We start from the raw sequence: 12,761 nt of genomic DNA, 5'->3' as shown, positions 1-12,761 counted from the left end.
ATCTGGTGCTAGCTGCTCTAACGGATATAAGAAGAAGATGTTTCTACAATAATGTGGAGGAAGAGTCCTCTCCATTCAGACTGATAACTACAGCTCAGTGAGGTAAATAACTCAGTCTAAGTTCAATCGGTTTGGTCACAATTTATGTAAACACATATTTCCAAGGCACTCCTTTATAATTATTGGGATAAACAGGTTTTAAATCATTCCAATGTATACTATAGGACAGTAACCAAAAATATCCTTTAAAACTGGAGAGATAAAAAAAAATGCATAAATAAATAAATATTAAGGTAAAATAAGATATGAATGAACAACACAAATAAAATAAGTTACATTCATTTGTTATTGGCTATGGTAGGTTATTGGTTATGTTCACATACTTATTTGATTACATCCAGTTGTCTAAGATGACAACAGAGACTTTCGACCCAAACCCAGCTGTTGACTTGTGGATGCAAGCAGCTAATTGCAGACTCAACCAGAGAGAAAGTAGTAGGCCTACATCATCAGCTACCATGTCTGACAGAGAGGAAGACAGTGAGGAGAACAGTCAGGAGGGAAGTGATGACCGCTTGTAGGATTACTGGTCGTGCTAATGTTGTCTTAATGTTGTTCACCTCTGCATGTGTGTTCTGTGTTCACCTCTGCATGTGTGTTCTGTGTTCACCTCTGCATGTGTGTTCAGTGCTGTGTGTCTGGCAAATAAAGTCAAGACCCCCTCAAAAGTTACGGTTTATTTCATTTTAAGGATGTGCACCAAGCAACATCTCCAGGTGCTCCTTTGAGAACCAGGGCAAAACAGTTATGTGCACCCCTGAATATAATGTTTGTGTAGGATAATAAATATGACATATCTTTCTTCAGTGCCCTACGCTGTACATATCCGGCATGAATCGCTGAAAGGTTTTGGGAAGCTTTGTTTCGTGAACGGCTGGCAGAGGGTGCGGCCATAGCTCTGGGACTCCAGCATGCTTTGACACACTCTTCACATAAATGAATTATTCCTTAATTTGTCTCTGCTTTAATCTCTTTTGTGCCAGAGGCTAGAGGAGAAGTTTGGAGAAGAGGAAAAGCAGAAGTTTGCGCATCCTCTGGTTATCAGACACCATGATGAGAGGGCACTGCGTTTGACGCATATCAATGCAAGTAGATTCTTGATTATTATTTTATTAGTTCATGTGGAAAAAGCAATTTTTGTTCAAAGCAGACTGGATAGTTTGAGTAATCTTGTTGCTATTCTGAATGTATTTGTATTCATGTGTTTATATGTGGCTCTTAGGTGGTTCAGGGTTTCGATCCAGCAGAGGTGGAGATATCAATGATGCTGCATTCTCCAGTGTGGCAGCTGATCCACTCTGTTGCTCAGCAGAGAAACAGCAACTCCTCCTGGATGGCCATCAAACAGCAGCTACAACATTACTGCACAGATGGTCAGAAACAGTTTAAGGAATTATTATAATCTGTTTGTCAGTCTTTGTTTCTTCTGAAAAAAGATATTGACTGCTTCAAAGGGATATTAACATGTTATGATATCCCACAGATGTTGTTTCATGGCTGGAGGTGGAGCGTTTGGTTCATCGGAGTGTGTTTGAGAGTATGCCACTGACCAGATTGGACAGTAAAGGTGTACTACTTAGGCCACCTGGACAACTGGGAACACTGAGACCAGCACAGGAACAGATAACTACATCAATCCCCTGGGACAACCCACTATCCTACTCTAAACAGCAGATTAATACCCTACGGACTAAAGGTATTTCAATTACTGTGATGATGTGATTTTAGCTTACAACTGTATTCAAGACTCTGAAACACGCTATATCTCATTCAAAATTTTAACTTTAGGTTTCACCTTTCTCACGGAAAATCCTGGTAACACAGAGGTATTTTTCTATATGTTCTGTACTGTAAGTTTAAAATAAAATAAATAAATTGGGAGCTTGGAGAGGGGGGTAATATTCATTGAAGAAATCATGTGAAAAATAGGAATTATGCCTGCATTGATTGATCTAATCAAATGATACTATGCTCTCCTGTATCACAATAGAGTTATTTGGTGAGGTTAAAGCTTTTGTGCAGTAAGAATTACAAAACAACACAGAATTCTCCGGGAACCATCACCTTATCTTAGTGGAGAGGTGTGTGTGCCCCTGGGGGCTGTGTTGTCAGAAACATACTGTTCCTGGTAGGGTCTCCCAAGGCAAATTGGTCTCAGAATAACACCAATGGTGTGGGATTCAGGGGAAGGATGGTTGGTGCATTCATCAACAACTAGAAGGAGATCTCCAACCTCCCGGAGTAGTGCTTTGGGGGCCACAAACTGCTGTTGGAGAAGGTTAGTAGACATCCAGGTTTTAATGTTGCGGAGGCAGTAGACTAATGACAGGAGAGGGAGCTGAGTCTACAGTTAGGGTGTTATGTTGGAAAAAAACTTCGGGATCTCTTGAACCAACCTGCCCTCTATAGTAGAGGCAGAGCCAGAGGATGATGGGCGATCAACATCAATCTCTCTGGAGGAGGTCACTGAGGTAGTTAAACAACTCCACACTGGCAAAGGCTCTGGGTGGAGGAGACCCATCTAGAAATGCTTGAAGGCTCTGGGTGTTGAGGGACTGTCATGGTTGACAAGTCTCAGCATTGCGCTGAAGTCGGGGGCAGTACCAAAGGAGTGGACGACCGGGGTGGTGGTTCCCCTGTTCAAATTAGGGGATCAGAGGGTGTGTACCAACTATAGAGGCATCACACTTCTCGGTCTCCCTTGGAAAGTTAACCCTAAGGTTCTGGAAAGGATGGTCGATTGACGGACCTCAGATTGAGGAGGAACAATGAAGATTCCGTCCTGGTCGTGGAAGTATGGACCAGCTTTTTACTCCTAAAAAAAGCCTGGGAGTATGCCTATCTCGTCTACGTGTTTTTTGTGGATTTTGTTGGACTTGTTTCCAGTGAAGGTTGGCCCTCACCAGAGATATGCTTCGTCACCAATCCTGCTTGTGATATTCATGGACAGGGTCTCAAGTTGTAGTCATGAAGGAGAGGGCCTGCAGTTTGTTGGGCTAGGGATTGCATCTCTGCCTTTTTGCAGATGACGTGGTTCTGTTGGCGTCATCGGTCTGTAACCTTCAGCAGTCATTGAACTCATTGGATGGTCTGTACCAGCGCCGTATAGAGAGAAGAGTTACGACAGCGGAGGACCAAAATGCTTGATCGTCACGTGTTTCAGGGACACTCAATAGTTCCCCGGAAGTTCGTGGTGGGACATTTGAATGCATGATTACCGGAGATAGAACTACGATTTTTGGTAATAAGTAGTGAATAAAGGTTTTGATTTGCAATATTTCTACAACATATCGATGTGTATGTAGTTACATCAATATTTGAAAAAGTTAAATTTGCTAATATTTGAGGATTAAGATAAAATAAGAAGTACTTTATTGATACCAATTTGGGAAATGTTTGCTTTGCAGCAGCAAAAGACAAGGCATTGCACATAAGACAGTTAAAAGACTAGAATTAAACAATCGAAAATGTAAACATCTCAAATAGAAATAAAATAGCAGAAAATATACATAGTGTGAACAGCTATCTTACCTGTTAACATATACATGTTAGGCTAACGTTGCCTTGATTAAAGAGCCTGTTGCTGTTGTTTATTGCTTTGAATAGTTTAAAACAAATATTATCTTCTTAAACTTGAATGGTAGTCAGGAGCATCACTTCCTAATGTTTGATATATTTAGAGGGAGGGAAGGAAGGTTTCAAAATTCAGATTAGATTCATTTCTACAATTTCTTTAATTCATGGTGGTTTCAGTAATCCCCTGGTAATTGAGGACATAAGTAATCTAAATGAGTAATGTCTTCTTTATGACTTTCAGAAAGGACAGGAGACCGGCAGGTGCCTATCAATGATTGTCAACTGACAGTAAATAAATGGAATTCAATAAACATTGAATAGCATGTCATGCAGTTTGTCTGTGCCTTTTCCTCCGTGTTGTCCTGGCATATAGTCTCCCCCATGGTTTGCTGTGCTGCCTGGGGATGCTCCAAGCGCTCAGAGAAAGGAGTACAAATGTAAGGTTTCCCCACTGACACAGAGAGGAGGAAAGAATGTCTGGCTCAAGTCAGCAGGAGCAATTTAACTATCACAAAAGACAACAACAGCAACATCATATGTGAGGTAATCATATTTTTCACAAAACGAAGACCACACCATTGGGAAGCTTAACGTCTGTTTAATCAAAATAAGGAACAGGGAGAGGCTTGCAAAGCTCTGGGAGTTGAGACTCAGGTGCAGGGTGAGGGTCTCATTGCAGGTCTTCAGGAATCCCCCTGGGGTTCTTGTGCTGAAAGAGGGAGACAGGAGAAAGGGTTAGATAAAACAACAAAGGATGGGAAATTGCTGACCTATTTGAAACTTACCATGTGTTTTCACTCTCACTTATGTCCCTCTCCCTTTGCCATCAATCCAAAATCAGCTGAGCTGCAACATAATACAGACAGGTAATAATCAACAGAATCACAAAGACATAATATGACTGCTAAAAACACTCACTCATAAATTATGTTTTTGTTTACTGTTTAGAAGTCTCAAATATGCACTCTAAATCCATATCAATAGCGATGTATCACACAAATAGCTCTCTTCCTTATTATTGTGTAACGTTAACTATAATATACTAGCTTGAACTCTAAAATGGATATCCTCATTTCACCACCTCCACCCACTACAATCACACGCCCCAATGTTATATTTAACTAATATGTAACTCCCTCCACCCCGGATAAAAGCACGTTAAGAAGCCCCTTTTCTCTAATTCCACAACGTTGGAGGAAATAACATTAGGAGAACGGATTAATAGGCTGTTCGTGGTTAACGTGTGTTGCTAACTTTATCCGGCATTCTAGGCTAATCTGTTATCTGTAAACGTTAAATATACTGATTGAAGGGATAATCCACTAACATCCTTTAATACACATGTGTAGTTAATTTGATTCAGATGTTCTGATAATATCCGCAATATAAATCTTTAAATGTCTTCTTACCTTCAAAAGTCCATCATGAACGGTCTATTATGCTGCAACCATAGACTGCTAGCCGCAGATAACTTCCGGGGAACTATTGAGAGGCTCCACGATCCGCCATTGCTGTAAAAAAACTGGTCCATTGGAGTGAACGGAGATGTCGTAACTCTTCTATTATATGGCTCTGGTCTGTAACATGGTGACTAAGAGAGCACTGAGCCAGAAGGCAACGCTCTCTGTACCAATCCTCACCTATGTACATGAAAGATGGGTCATGACCAAAATAACGAGATCGCAAATACTAGCAGTCAAAATGGGTTTTCTCCGGAGGGTGGCTAGCATCCGCCTTAGTGATAAAGGGAGAACTTCAGTCATCCTGGAGCGACTCAGAGTACAGTTGCTGCTCCCTCGTGTAGAAAGGAGCCAGTAGAGGTAATTTAGGCACCTAATATGGATGCCACTTGGCCATTTCCCTAGGGAGGTGTTCCAGGCACTTCCAGCTGGGAAGAGACTGAGGGTCAGACCCAGGACCAGGTGGAGGGATTATATCTCCATGCTAGTCTGGGAGCGCCTTGGAAACCCCCAGTCAGTTGGTTAATGTGGCCAGGGAAAGGGACGTTTAGGGCTCTCTGCTGGAACTGCTTCCCCCGCATCCCGACTCCGTATAAGCGGTGGAAAATGGATGGCTGGACAGAATTAATTTTCTCGTAAATGTGTGACTTTTTGAAAAATAACAAAGTATTTAATCATAAAGTTGATACTTATTAATTGAAAATGTACGACTTTTATCTTGGGAATAATTTTTGCTGAATATTACCCCCCACTCCCGGCTCCTTAATTCTTGTTTTCTTTATAAACAATGACCATAACATTTTGTTGTAAGCAAATCCAAGTCTTCTCTTTTTTAAATGTTATAATACAAAAAAGTGACTATTGTTCTGATTTTTTGCCTGATCCATCCCAAGAAGATTAGAAGGGTCTGTTGCCAGCTGGATTTATGTGATATTCAGAGTTGTAGACTGAGGTCTCTGAAGGACTGGCACTATGCTGAACACCACAGTGCTTCCATCTTCCAACAGGTGAACACTTCAATAGTACCATGACATTCATATTTCAGCTAAAAACCCTAATTATTGGATTGAAACCCTTCATATTCATTTTTTCTAAATGTGTAGGTACTGCAGTTAGCCTCAGAGGATTACTGCTGCTTGGACACCTTCAGAGGAAGTCATAACAACATCCTGTACATTTTCTGTCACAATCCAATGAGCCCTTATCGTCAGTGCAAGGAGTTCTGGGATGTAGCCCTTCACACTGATGTCAAGTTCAGGTCAGAATGCAAGGTCACATTTTCACACAGTGTTTGGTTGTTATTGGAATATTCATAATTATTTTTATTTATTTTTTACATGAGGAAGAACACAAATAAATTCCCTTAATCAGCGACATTAGATTATACAGGAACAACATTTAGAAAATTGATCATATGTGGAGTGTTGTATATATTTAAATATCATTGTTACCTTCTGATAGGAAGTACCTGGAGCATGTGGCAGAAAGCATTTCCGATTGGACAAAAGAGGAAGAATTAAAGAGAGAGACAATGCAACTCAGAAATGTCAGACCTGCTCAGGATCTGAGAGGTACCGAAGCTTGTCAACATAAAGCTTTGGTAACTATGCATTACCACCATACTAATATACTGATGGTTTTCTTCCTGGACCAGATGAAAAGTCGCCAGATTCTGCTGAGAGGGAGGACACACTGGACCCGGTCATCCGAACAGGCTCTCTAAAAGTTGGTATACAGAAACACATTCACTATAACAGTCGGCTCTGTACTGTCTTTTTTTTTATCAAGGTTGTAACTTTTTTAGAAAGACAAAATAGGATAGCTTAACAGTCGTCCAGCCTGCTTGATTTAAAAATAATTGATGAATCATTCTGGGAGATGTGGTGCAATATCCCACATTAGATTTAAAATTAAGATCTAAATCTGGGGAGATTTTTATCATCAGATAGTTACAGAATCTCATACCCAAGCATTTTTTAAACAAACCACTAAATGTATTCCTCCATCTATTTTGTTTAACTGCGTATCCTAAGAGGGACGTGGATGGCTGGAGCTGATCCCAGCTGAAAAGGTCAGCAATGGTATGGAAATAACTGCATTCTTTGTATATTAAAATGTGTGTTATGATACAGGCCTGGAAGATAGAGCAGGAGCAGCTGAAGGAGGAAGAAATGAACAAGAAATCAAAGAAGGAGAATGCACCGAAAGGCCAACAGCAAAAAGAGGAGGCTATGTCGACTGACAACAAGAAAAGTAAAACTTTGCCCACTGCTAAGAAGAGCAGAGCAGGAAGCTCAGCCAGAACTAACATAGAGTCCAATAACACCACAGCGCCCCCTTGGGAGGAAAACAAAGAACTGCATACGTCAGCAGAGCCTTTCAAAGTGAGGGCACACTCAGTAAACCATTTAGCAAAACATATATAGTGGCCAGCGTGCACATCTCATTACAGAGAGATGTTACAAAATAGATTGAGTAACGTGTTTGAGTGTGATTGTGTAGGATTTCACAGGCTATAACATGGATGGAAAGTTGATCCGTGTTGCAGGTCGTCTCCAGAACCTTTTCCCTTCAGATGGAGGACACATCAGCGTGGAGAATATCAGCTATGTTGAAGGTATTTACAAAAGTCGAGATTGTAGAGGAAGCTCCAACAACATTACTTTGCAGTGCTGCGTAATTTAAAAAATCTTGACATTGTTAGGGGGGGGGGGTTTGTGAAAAGCAAAGTGCTACTCAGCTATTCCTTGCTGGATAGGTGCATTGTCCACATGCGTTTTATTCTGTTTTCACTCCAGGTTCCATCCTAATGAAACTGGCTGTGAAGAAGGATGGACATTATTTCTGCACACACATCAACCAAGTTGTTTTTGATCTAGTGAAACCTCTCCCTCAGCCCCAAGACAAAGAAACCAATGGCGGAAAAGGTACAGATGGTATTCCTACTCCAGACAGTAGGCCTGTTTGGACATTTAAAATTATTTTGATCCAGTGGTGTAAGGTGTAATCTAACAAAGTACATTTACTGAAGTACTGTATTTGAGTACACATTTGAGGTGATTTACTCAAATATCTCTATTTCCTGCAACTTTTTTTAAAAAACAAAAAAATATATTTAAAAAGTCTCAGTTGGAAAACACATCATCCTAAACTGAACATGTTTGTCCTGAATAAACCATGAACAGTAGACAATTGTGCTGCTAAATCAACACTCAAGTACTTTCAGTACATTGTAATGATGAAACGTACGTGCTGATGAACGTCCCTCTTTGTGTGCCTGTGTGTTTGTCCTTTTCAGTGTCAGAGCCTGTACAGCCTGTGAAAAGAGTGACACAGGGCTCCCTCTCAGCTGTCTTAGACAATGGAATTCATCTCTCATACAGTTTCTACGGTCCAACAGGAGAATATAGAGGTATTCATTTGTATTTTAATATTTCAAGCTTTACTTAAAATTGAAAATAATTTGAATATGGTCCCTCTCAGTGCTTTGAATATTCCTGTTATAGAGAACCGCAGTGACGCGTCCTAAAACCCGGAAGTAAACTTCTTCCGGTTCCTTCGTCAAAAAGCAATGAGATTTCTCCATAGGATTTTGGAAAATAGCTCGAAACAAGGTCTGTGGTTGACACACATTTAAGAGAGCGATCACGTTTTGTTCAGCCGGATAATCTCCACATGTCTATCCTACTTTTATAATTTTCTAATCATAAATCTAGTCACCAGAAGCAAAATGCTAACGTTATGCTATAAACGAACTACAAGCGAGAACAGCAGGGTCGCACGACTTCAACGTCACGCTGCGTTTGCATATTTGAACAAAGCGTTTCATTTTAGAAACCGAATTTAACTAGAAGTCATGGCTGTGTCAATTACCAGTCTGATATCGTTTTACAAAGATGACAAGAAGAGTGTACTGTAGATAGAGGAGAGAACCACTACAAGTCAGGACACACACACAGTGCAGCCGAGATGAAGGTGTGCTTACCGGTGTTGCCAGGGCTAGCATGAGGGACAAGGTTTATAGTGTCGGTGAGTAGTGATAGCAAGAGTACCGTTAACCTAGAGTTAATTTATTCACATTAGTGACATTAATTCCCATCATCAAATCCATTTTATGTGTCACATGAGATCTTTATTACAAATATTACACACCAGAAAACACTGAAATATCCATGAAATAAACATACAGTATAGGCTATAAACAATTAAAGGGATAATTGGGAAGGCATTACAAATGTAAATATATTTTAAATAATAAAACAATCCCACCACCACAGGTATCTACAGGAGAAGAGGGAATTCTCTCCACAAAATGTGAATGCCCAGGTGGAGAATGGAAATGCAGTCATGCAGCTGCATTAGCCATCTTTGGCATCCACAGTTTCAGCTGCACTGACACCCCCTGTCAGTGGAAGAAGCCAAAGGCAGCTAAACGTACGCATTCAGTGGAGGAGCTATTTCCTCCAACCAATAAGTCATTCAACCCGCTGACAAGAGAGCCCACCTCCGAAGACCGTGACTGGCTGAGGGACAGACTCGGGGGCAGGTTCTCAGGAATGTCTTGGCTTCTCTCCCCCGAGCCAGAAGAGGAACACTACAGCTTGGAAACACTTACTGTTCCTGAAATTATCAAATCTGTTGGGCAACAGGGACCTGAGGCAGTTGTGGCAAGCATGGCATTGTCTGAGGAGCAACAGAGGGCAATTCAGGTGGCTACACTGGTCAGCGAACCAACCCAAACTGGCATTTGTTCAGGAAAGGAAGGTTGACTGCCAGCAACGTTGGAGCTGTCCTGAGGTCAAAGCGTGTGACTGCTTCCCTTATTGCCAAGGTGCTAGGGCAACAACAGGCCCTTGGTGGTGTTTTGTCTGTACAGTGGGGGACTATGAATGAATGCAACCCAGATGCAGGTCCATGAGTCAGGTTTGTGGCTCTCCCAATCAGGATTGTTGGGGGCATCTCCAGATGGTGTGGACGGTAGGGTCTTCCGCTGTGCTGGAGGTAAAGTGTCCCTGCGGAGCCAGGGAAATGACAATTATACCTCATTCACACCAACGCAACTCCGTGCTAGAGCTTTTCAGGTTCAGAACCGGTTCTTCGGTTTAGCTCTGGCTCTTTTCACACCGCCCAGAGTCCGACTGTTGCTGCGTAATTGCGTCATCGTTTGCATCATGACGTAACCGTTTGCGTGCCTGCTTCATAAAGCCAAACCGCGCGGAAACCCCTCACAGCTGACACCGACAACAACAACAATGGCCGATTGTGCTCCAGCTTCCTCTGTACCTCTTCGGAAGACCAGATTCCCAGCAGGTAGCTGGTCTCTTCAGTGGACCACTGCTGCATGTTAAGTTTCTCCATCGTTGTGTACAAACTGGATAAAACGCGAGCTTTTTGTTGTTGCGCCCCTGCCCCCGCCTCAACGTAAGCGTGACGTATGCAGTGCTTTTGCTCTAGCCGGACAATTTGTTGGTGCTTGAAACGAACGGGATTCCGGAGCTAAGAGGCTGCTCCGCTGCGGTGTGAACAGGAAAACCTGGTGCTTTTCAAGCTCCAGCTCCGAACCGGCCCTGAAACACCGCTGGTGTGAATGAGGTATTAGTGAAGCATTGCAAATCAAGGGCTTCTGTGTCAGTAAGGAAGGAGAAACATTCAGCCTGCGTGAGGAACATCCTTACTGGCACCAAGTGCAAGGTCAGCTTCACCTCACTGCAAGAGAGACTTTCTACTTTGTGGTCTGGACTACGAAAGACAGTGTCATCATTCCGATAGCCCGAGATTACAATTGGCAGCCTAACCTGTTGGCTCTTGAGGACTTTTTCAAGGCCCACATGCTTCCAAAGCTGGCACTGCCGAAATAATCACCTTTGTCACTGTTGTGGTTATTTTCTGAAAAAGACAGAAAAACAAAAAGGCATATTAATTTACTTGTTCTGAGTTCAGAGAGCACTGCTGTTAAAATTAAATAATGTTTTTAGAGAAAACTCAGCTTCAGGATGAAGATCTTTCTTGTAGCTGCTGCGATCCTTGTTTGAGTCGTTCGTATGTTCGATGAAAAAGATCATAAATCTATCATTTTCAAATATAGTACTTTTAAGAAATTGTGAATCGTTTTTGATTTACATTTACTCGCTTTTGCAATGTTGTGGTTGTTAAAGTGTTAGGTTTCTGACTACAGAGAATAACATATTTACAAAATAATATTTCTTAATAAAAAAAGGCAGTCCATGCAGAAAACGATGTGGTTTCTTGATTCAAGCCTGCCTCTGAATCCCAAACAACAAACCATTCTTTGGAGTAACGTTTTTGATAAAGAAAGACAGAAAACAAACATGAGCCTACCTGAGAGGCCAGACTTTTCAAGGTAAGAAGACAGTTTAAAGATTTATATTTGCAGATATTATCAGCACATCTGAGTCAAATTGTGTATTAAACAGAACCTAAATAAAAGAAATAAAATGCACCCAGTGAAAAGACATAGTTTGAGTTTAATGATGAACTCAAAATGTAAAACAAAGTATAATAATAATACATTTTATTTATATAGTGCTTTTCTACAACTCAAAGACGCTTTACAGTATGAGGGAGGGTAGACAAACAAGGACAGGCAAACAAATAAATATAGTAAAATAAACAGAAAAGATAGTCAAGAGGAAGTTGATTGAGAGAGGGGGAGGGGGGCTTACAGAGTTGAGAAGATGTGTATGAAACATATGTGTTTACATTACATTACATTGCATTTAGCTGACGCTTTTATCCAAAGCGACTTACAATAAGTAAAAAGTGAAAAGACATGTGAAAAGACACTATTTTTCTGCCACCTCTTTTATGAGAGGACATTGGAAGTTCACTAGTGCGCAACATACCTGCACCAGTTTATCTGCGAAGGGCCTCAGGTGAGATGGAATGAACTTTAGGATCCTAAATTCTTTCAAACGAGCATTTGCTCTCTCGACGTGAATCCTATTTTGTGCGATAAGCTTTGTAGCCTGTGCTTCGCTGTGTGTCAGCTGGCCATGACAGAGGAATGGGGGAATGTTGACAGTGACTCCTTCAGGAAGAATGTTCTGGATTAAGAATCCCTTGTCAGCCAACATTAGATCTCCAGGTTTGAAATGCTGAAGAACACCAGAATCCCGTACTATCTCTTTGTCACTTGTTGATGCTGGGTATAGTTCGCTGCAGTATGTGATCACAGCATTTGGTGCTACCCCCAGCAGTAGTTTGAAGGAGTGCATGCCGCGGTAAGCAGAGTAGGTCTCTTTCTGGATATCCATTTGCTTGGGGATAGCAATGTTGATGTCCGTACAATCCACTATCATTCTGCAGTTTTGGATGTGCCGAAATGAAGAAGGCAAGCTGGTTTTATTTTCCCCCCGGCTGGGAACAGTACTCATTATGTCCTTAAAAAGTCATTTGTGGAGAACCTCTATAAATGTTACAATCACATTTCTGAGTGCATTCACCGCAGTGAAAGAGTGCAGCCAGATGAAGGTGTGTGTAATTATGACGCAGTTTCATGAGGGTCATGAAAACTTGGTCTTCAAGACTCAGTGCTTTGGGGAACCAACCTTCTGGGTATGTAATGGAACCCTCAAAACGAGCAACATACTCACACACAGCACTGAATGTGTCTCTATCTGGCAATCCTGTCTCCATCCGAAGAAC

General features: G+C 41.5%; 2 protein-coding genes across 2 annotated transcripts in view; both read left to right on the top strand.

Moving 5' to 3' along the window:
- Positions 1-12,761, top strand: part of spag17 (sperm associated antigen 17) — a 67,941-nt gene that overhangs the window by 42,064 nt on the left and 13,116 nt on the right. Inside the window, exons 20-23 of the mRNA XM_034106600.2 lie at positions 7,229-7,480; positions 7,599-7,713; positions 7,895-8,023; positions 8,395-8,508. Of these exons, the coding sequence (XP_033962491.1) occupies positions 7,229-7,480; positions 7,599-7,713; positions 7,895-8,023; positions 8,395-8,508 (610 nt within the window). The remainder of the gene's footprint in view (positions 1-7,228; positions 7,481-7,598; positions 7,714-7,894; positions 8,024-8,394; positions 8,509-12,761) is intronic.
- On the top strand, positions 519-3,935 carry LOC139435768 (sperm-associated antigen 17-like). The gene is made up of 7 exons (XM_071206617.1): positions 519-552; positions 868-944; positions 1,044-1,145; positions 1,283-1,433; positions 1,544-1,756; positions 1,849-1,886; positions 3,878-3,935. Exons 1-7 carry the CDS (start codon positions 519-521, stop codon positions 3,920-3,922), a joined length of 660 nt encoding a protein of 219 aa, XP_071062718.1. The 3' UTR covers positions 3,923-3,935.

This window comes from Pseudochaenichthys georgianus, chromosome 18, assembly GCF_902827115.2.
Source record: "Pseudochaenichthys georgianus chromosome 18, fPseGeo1.2, whole genome shotgun sequence".
In the NCBI taxonomy this organism is placed as follows: Eukaryota; Metazoa; Chordata; class Actinopteri; order Perciformes; family Channichthyidae; genus Pseudochaenichthys; species Pseudochaenichthys georgianus.
The sequence above is the reverse complement of the archived record's forward strand: the minus strand, read 5'-3'. Positions and strand labels throughout refer to the sequence as shown.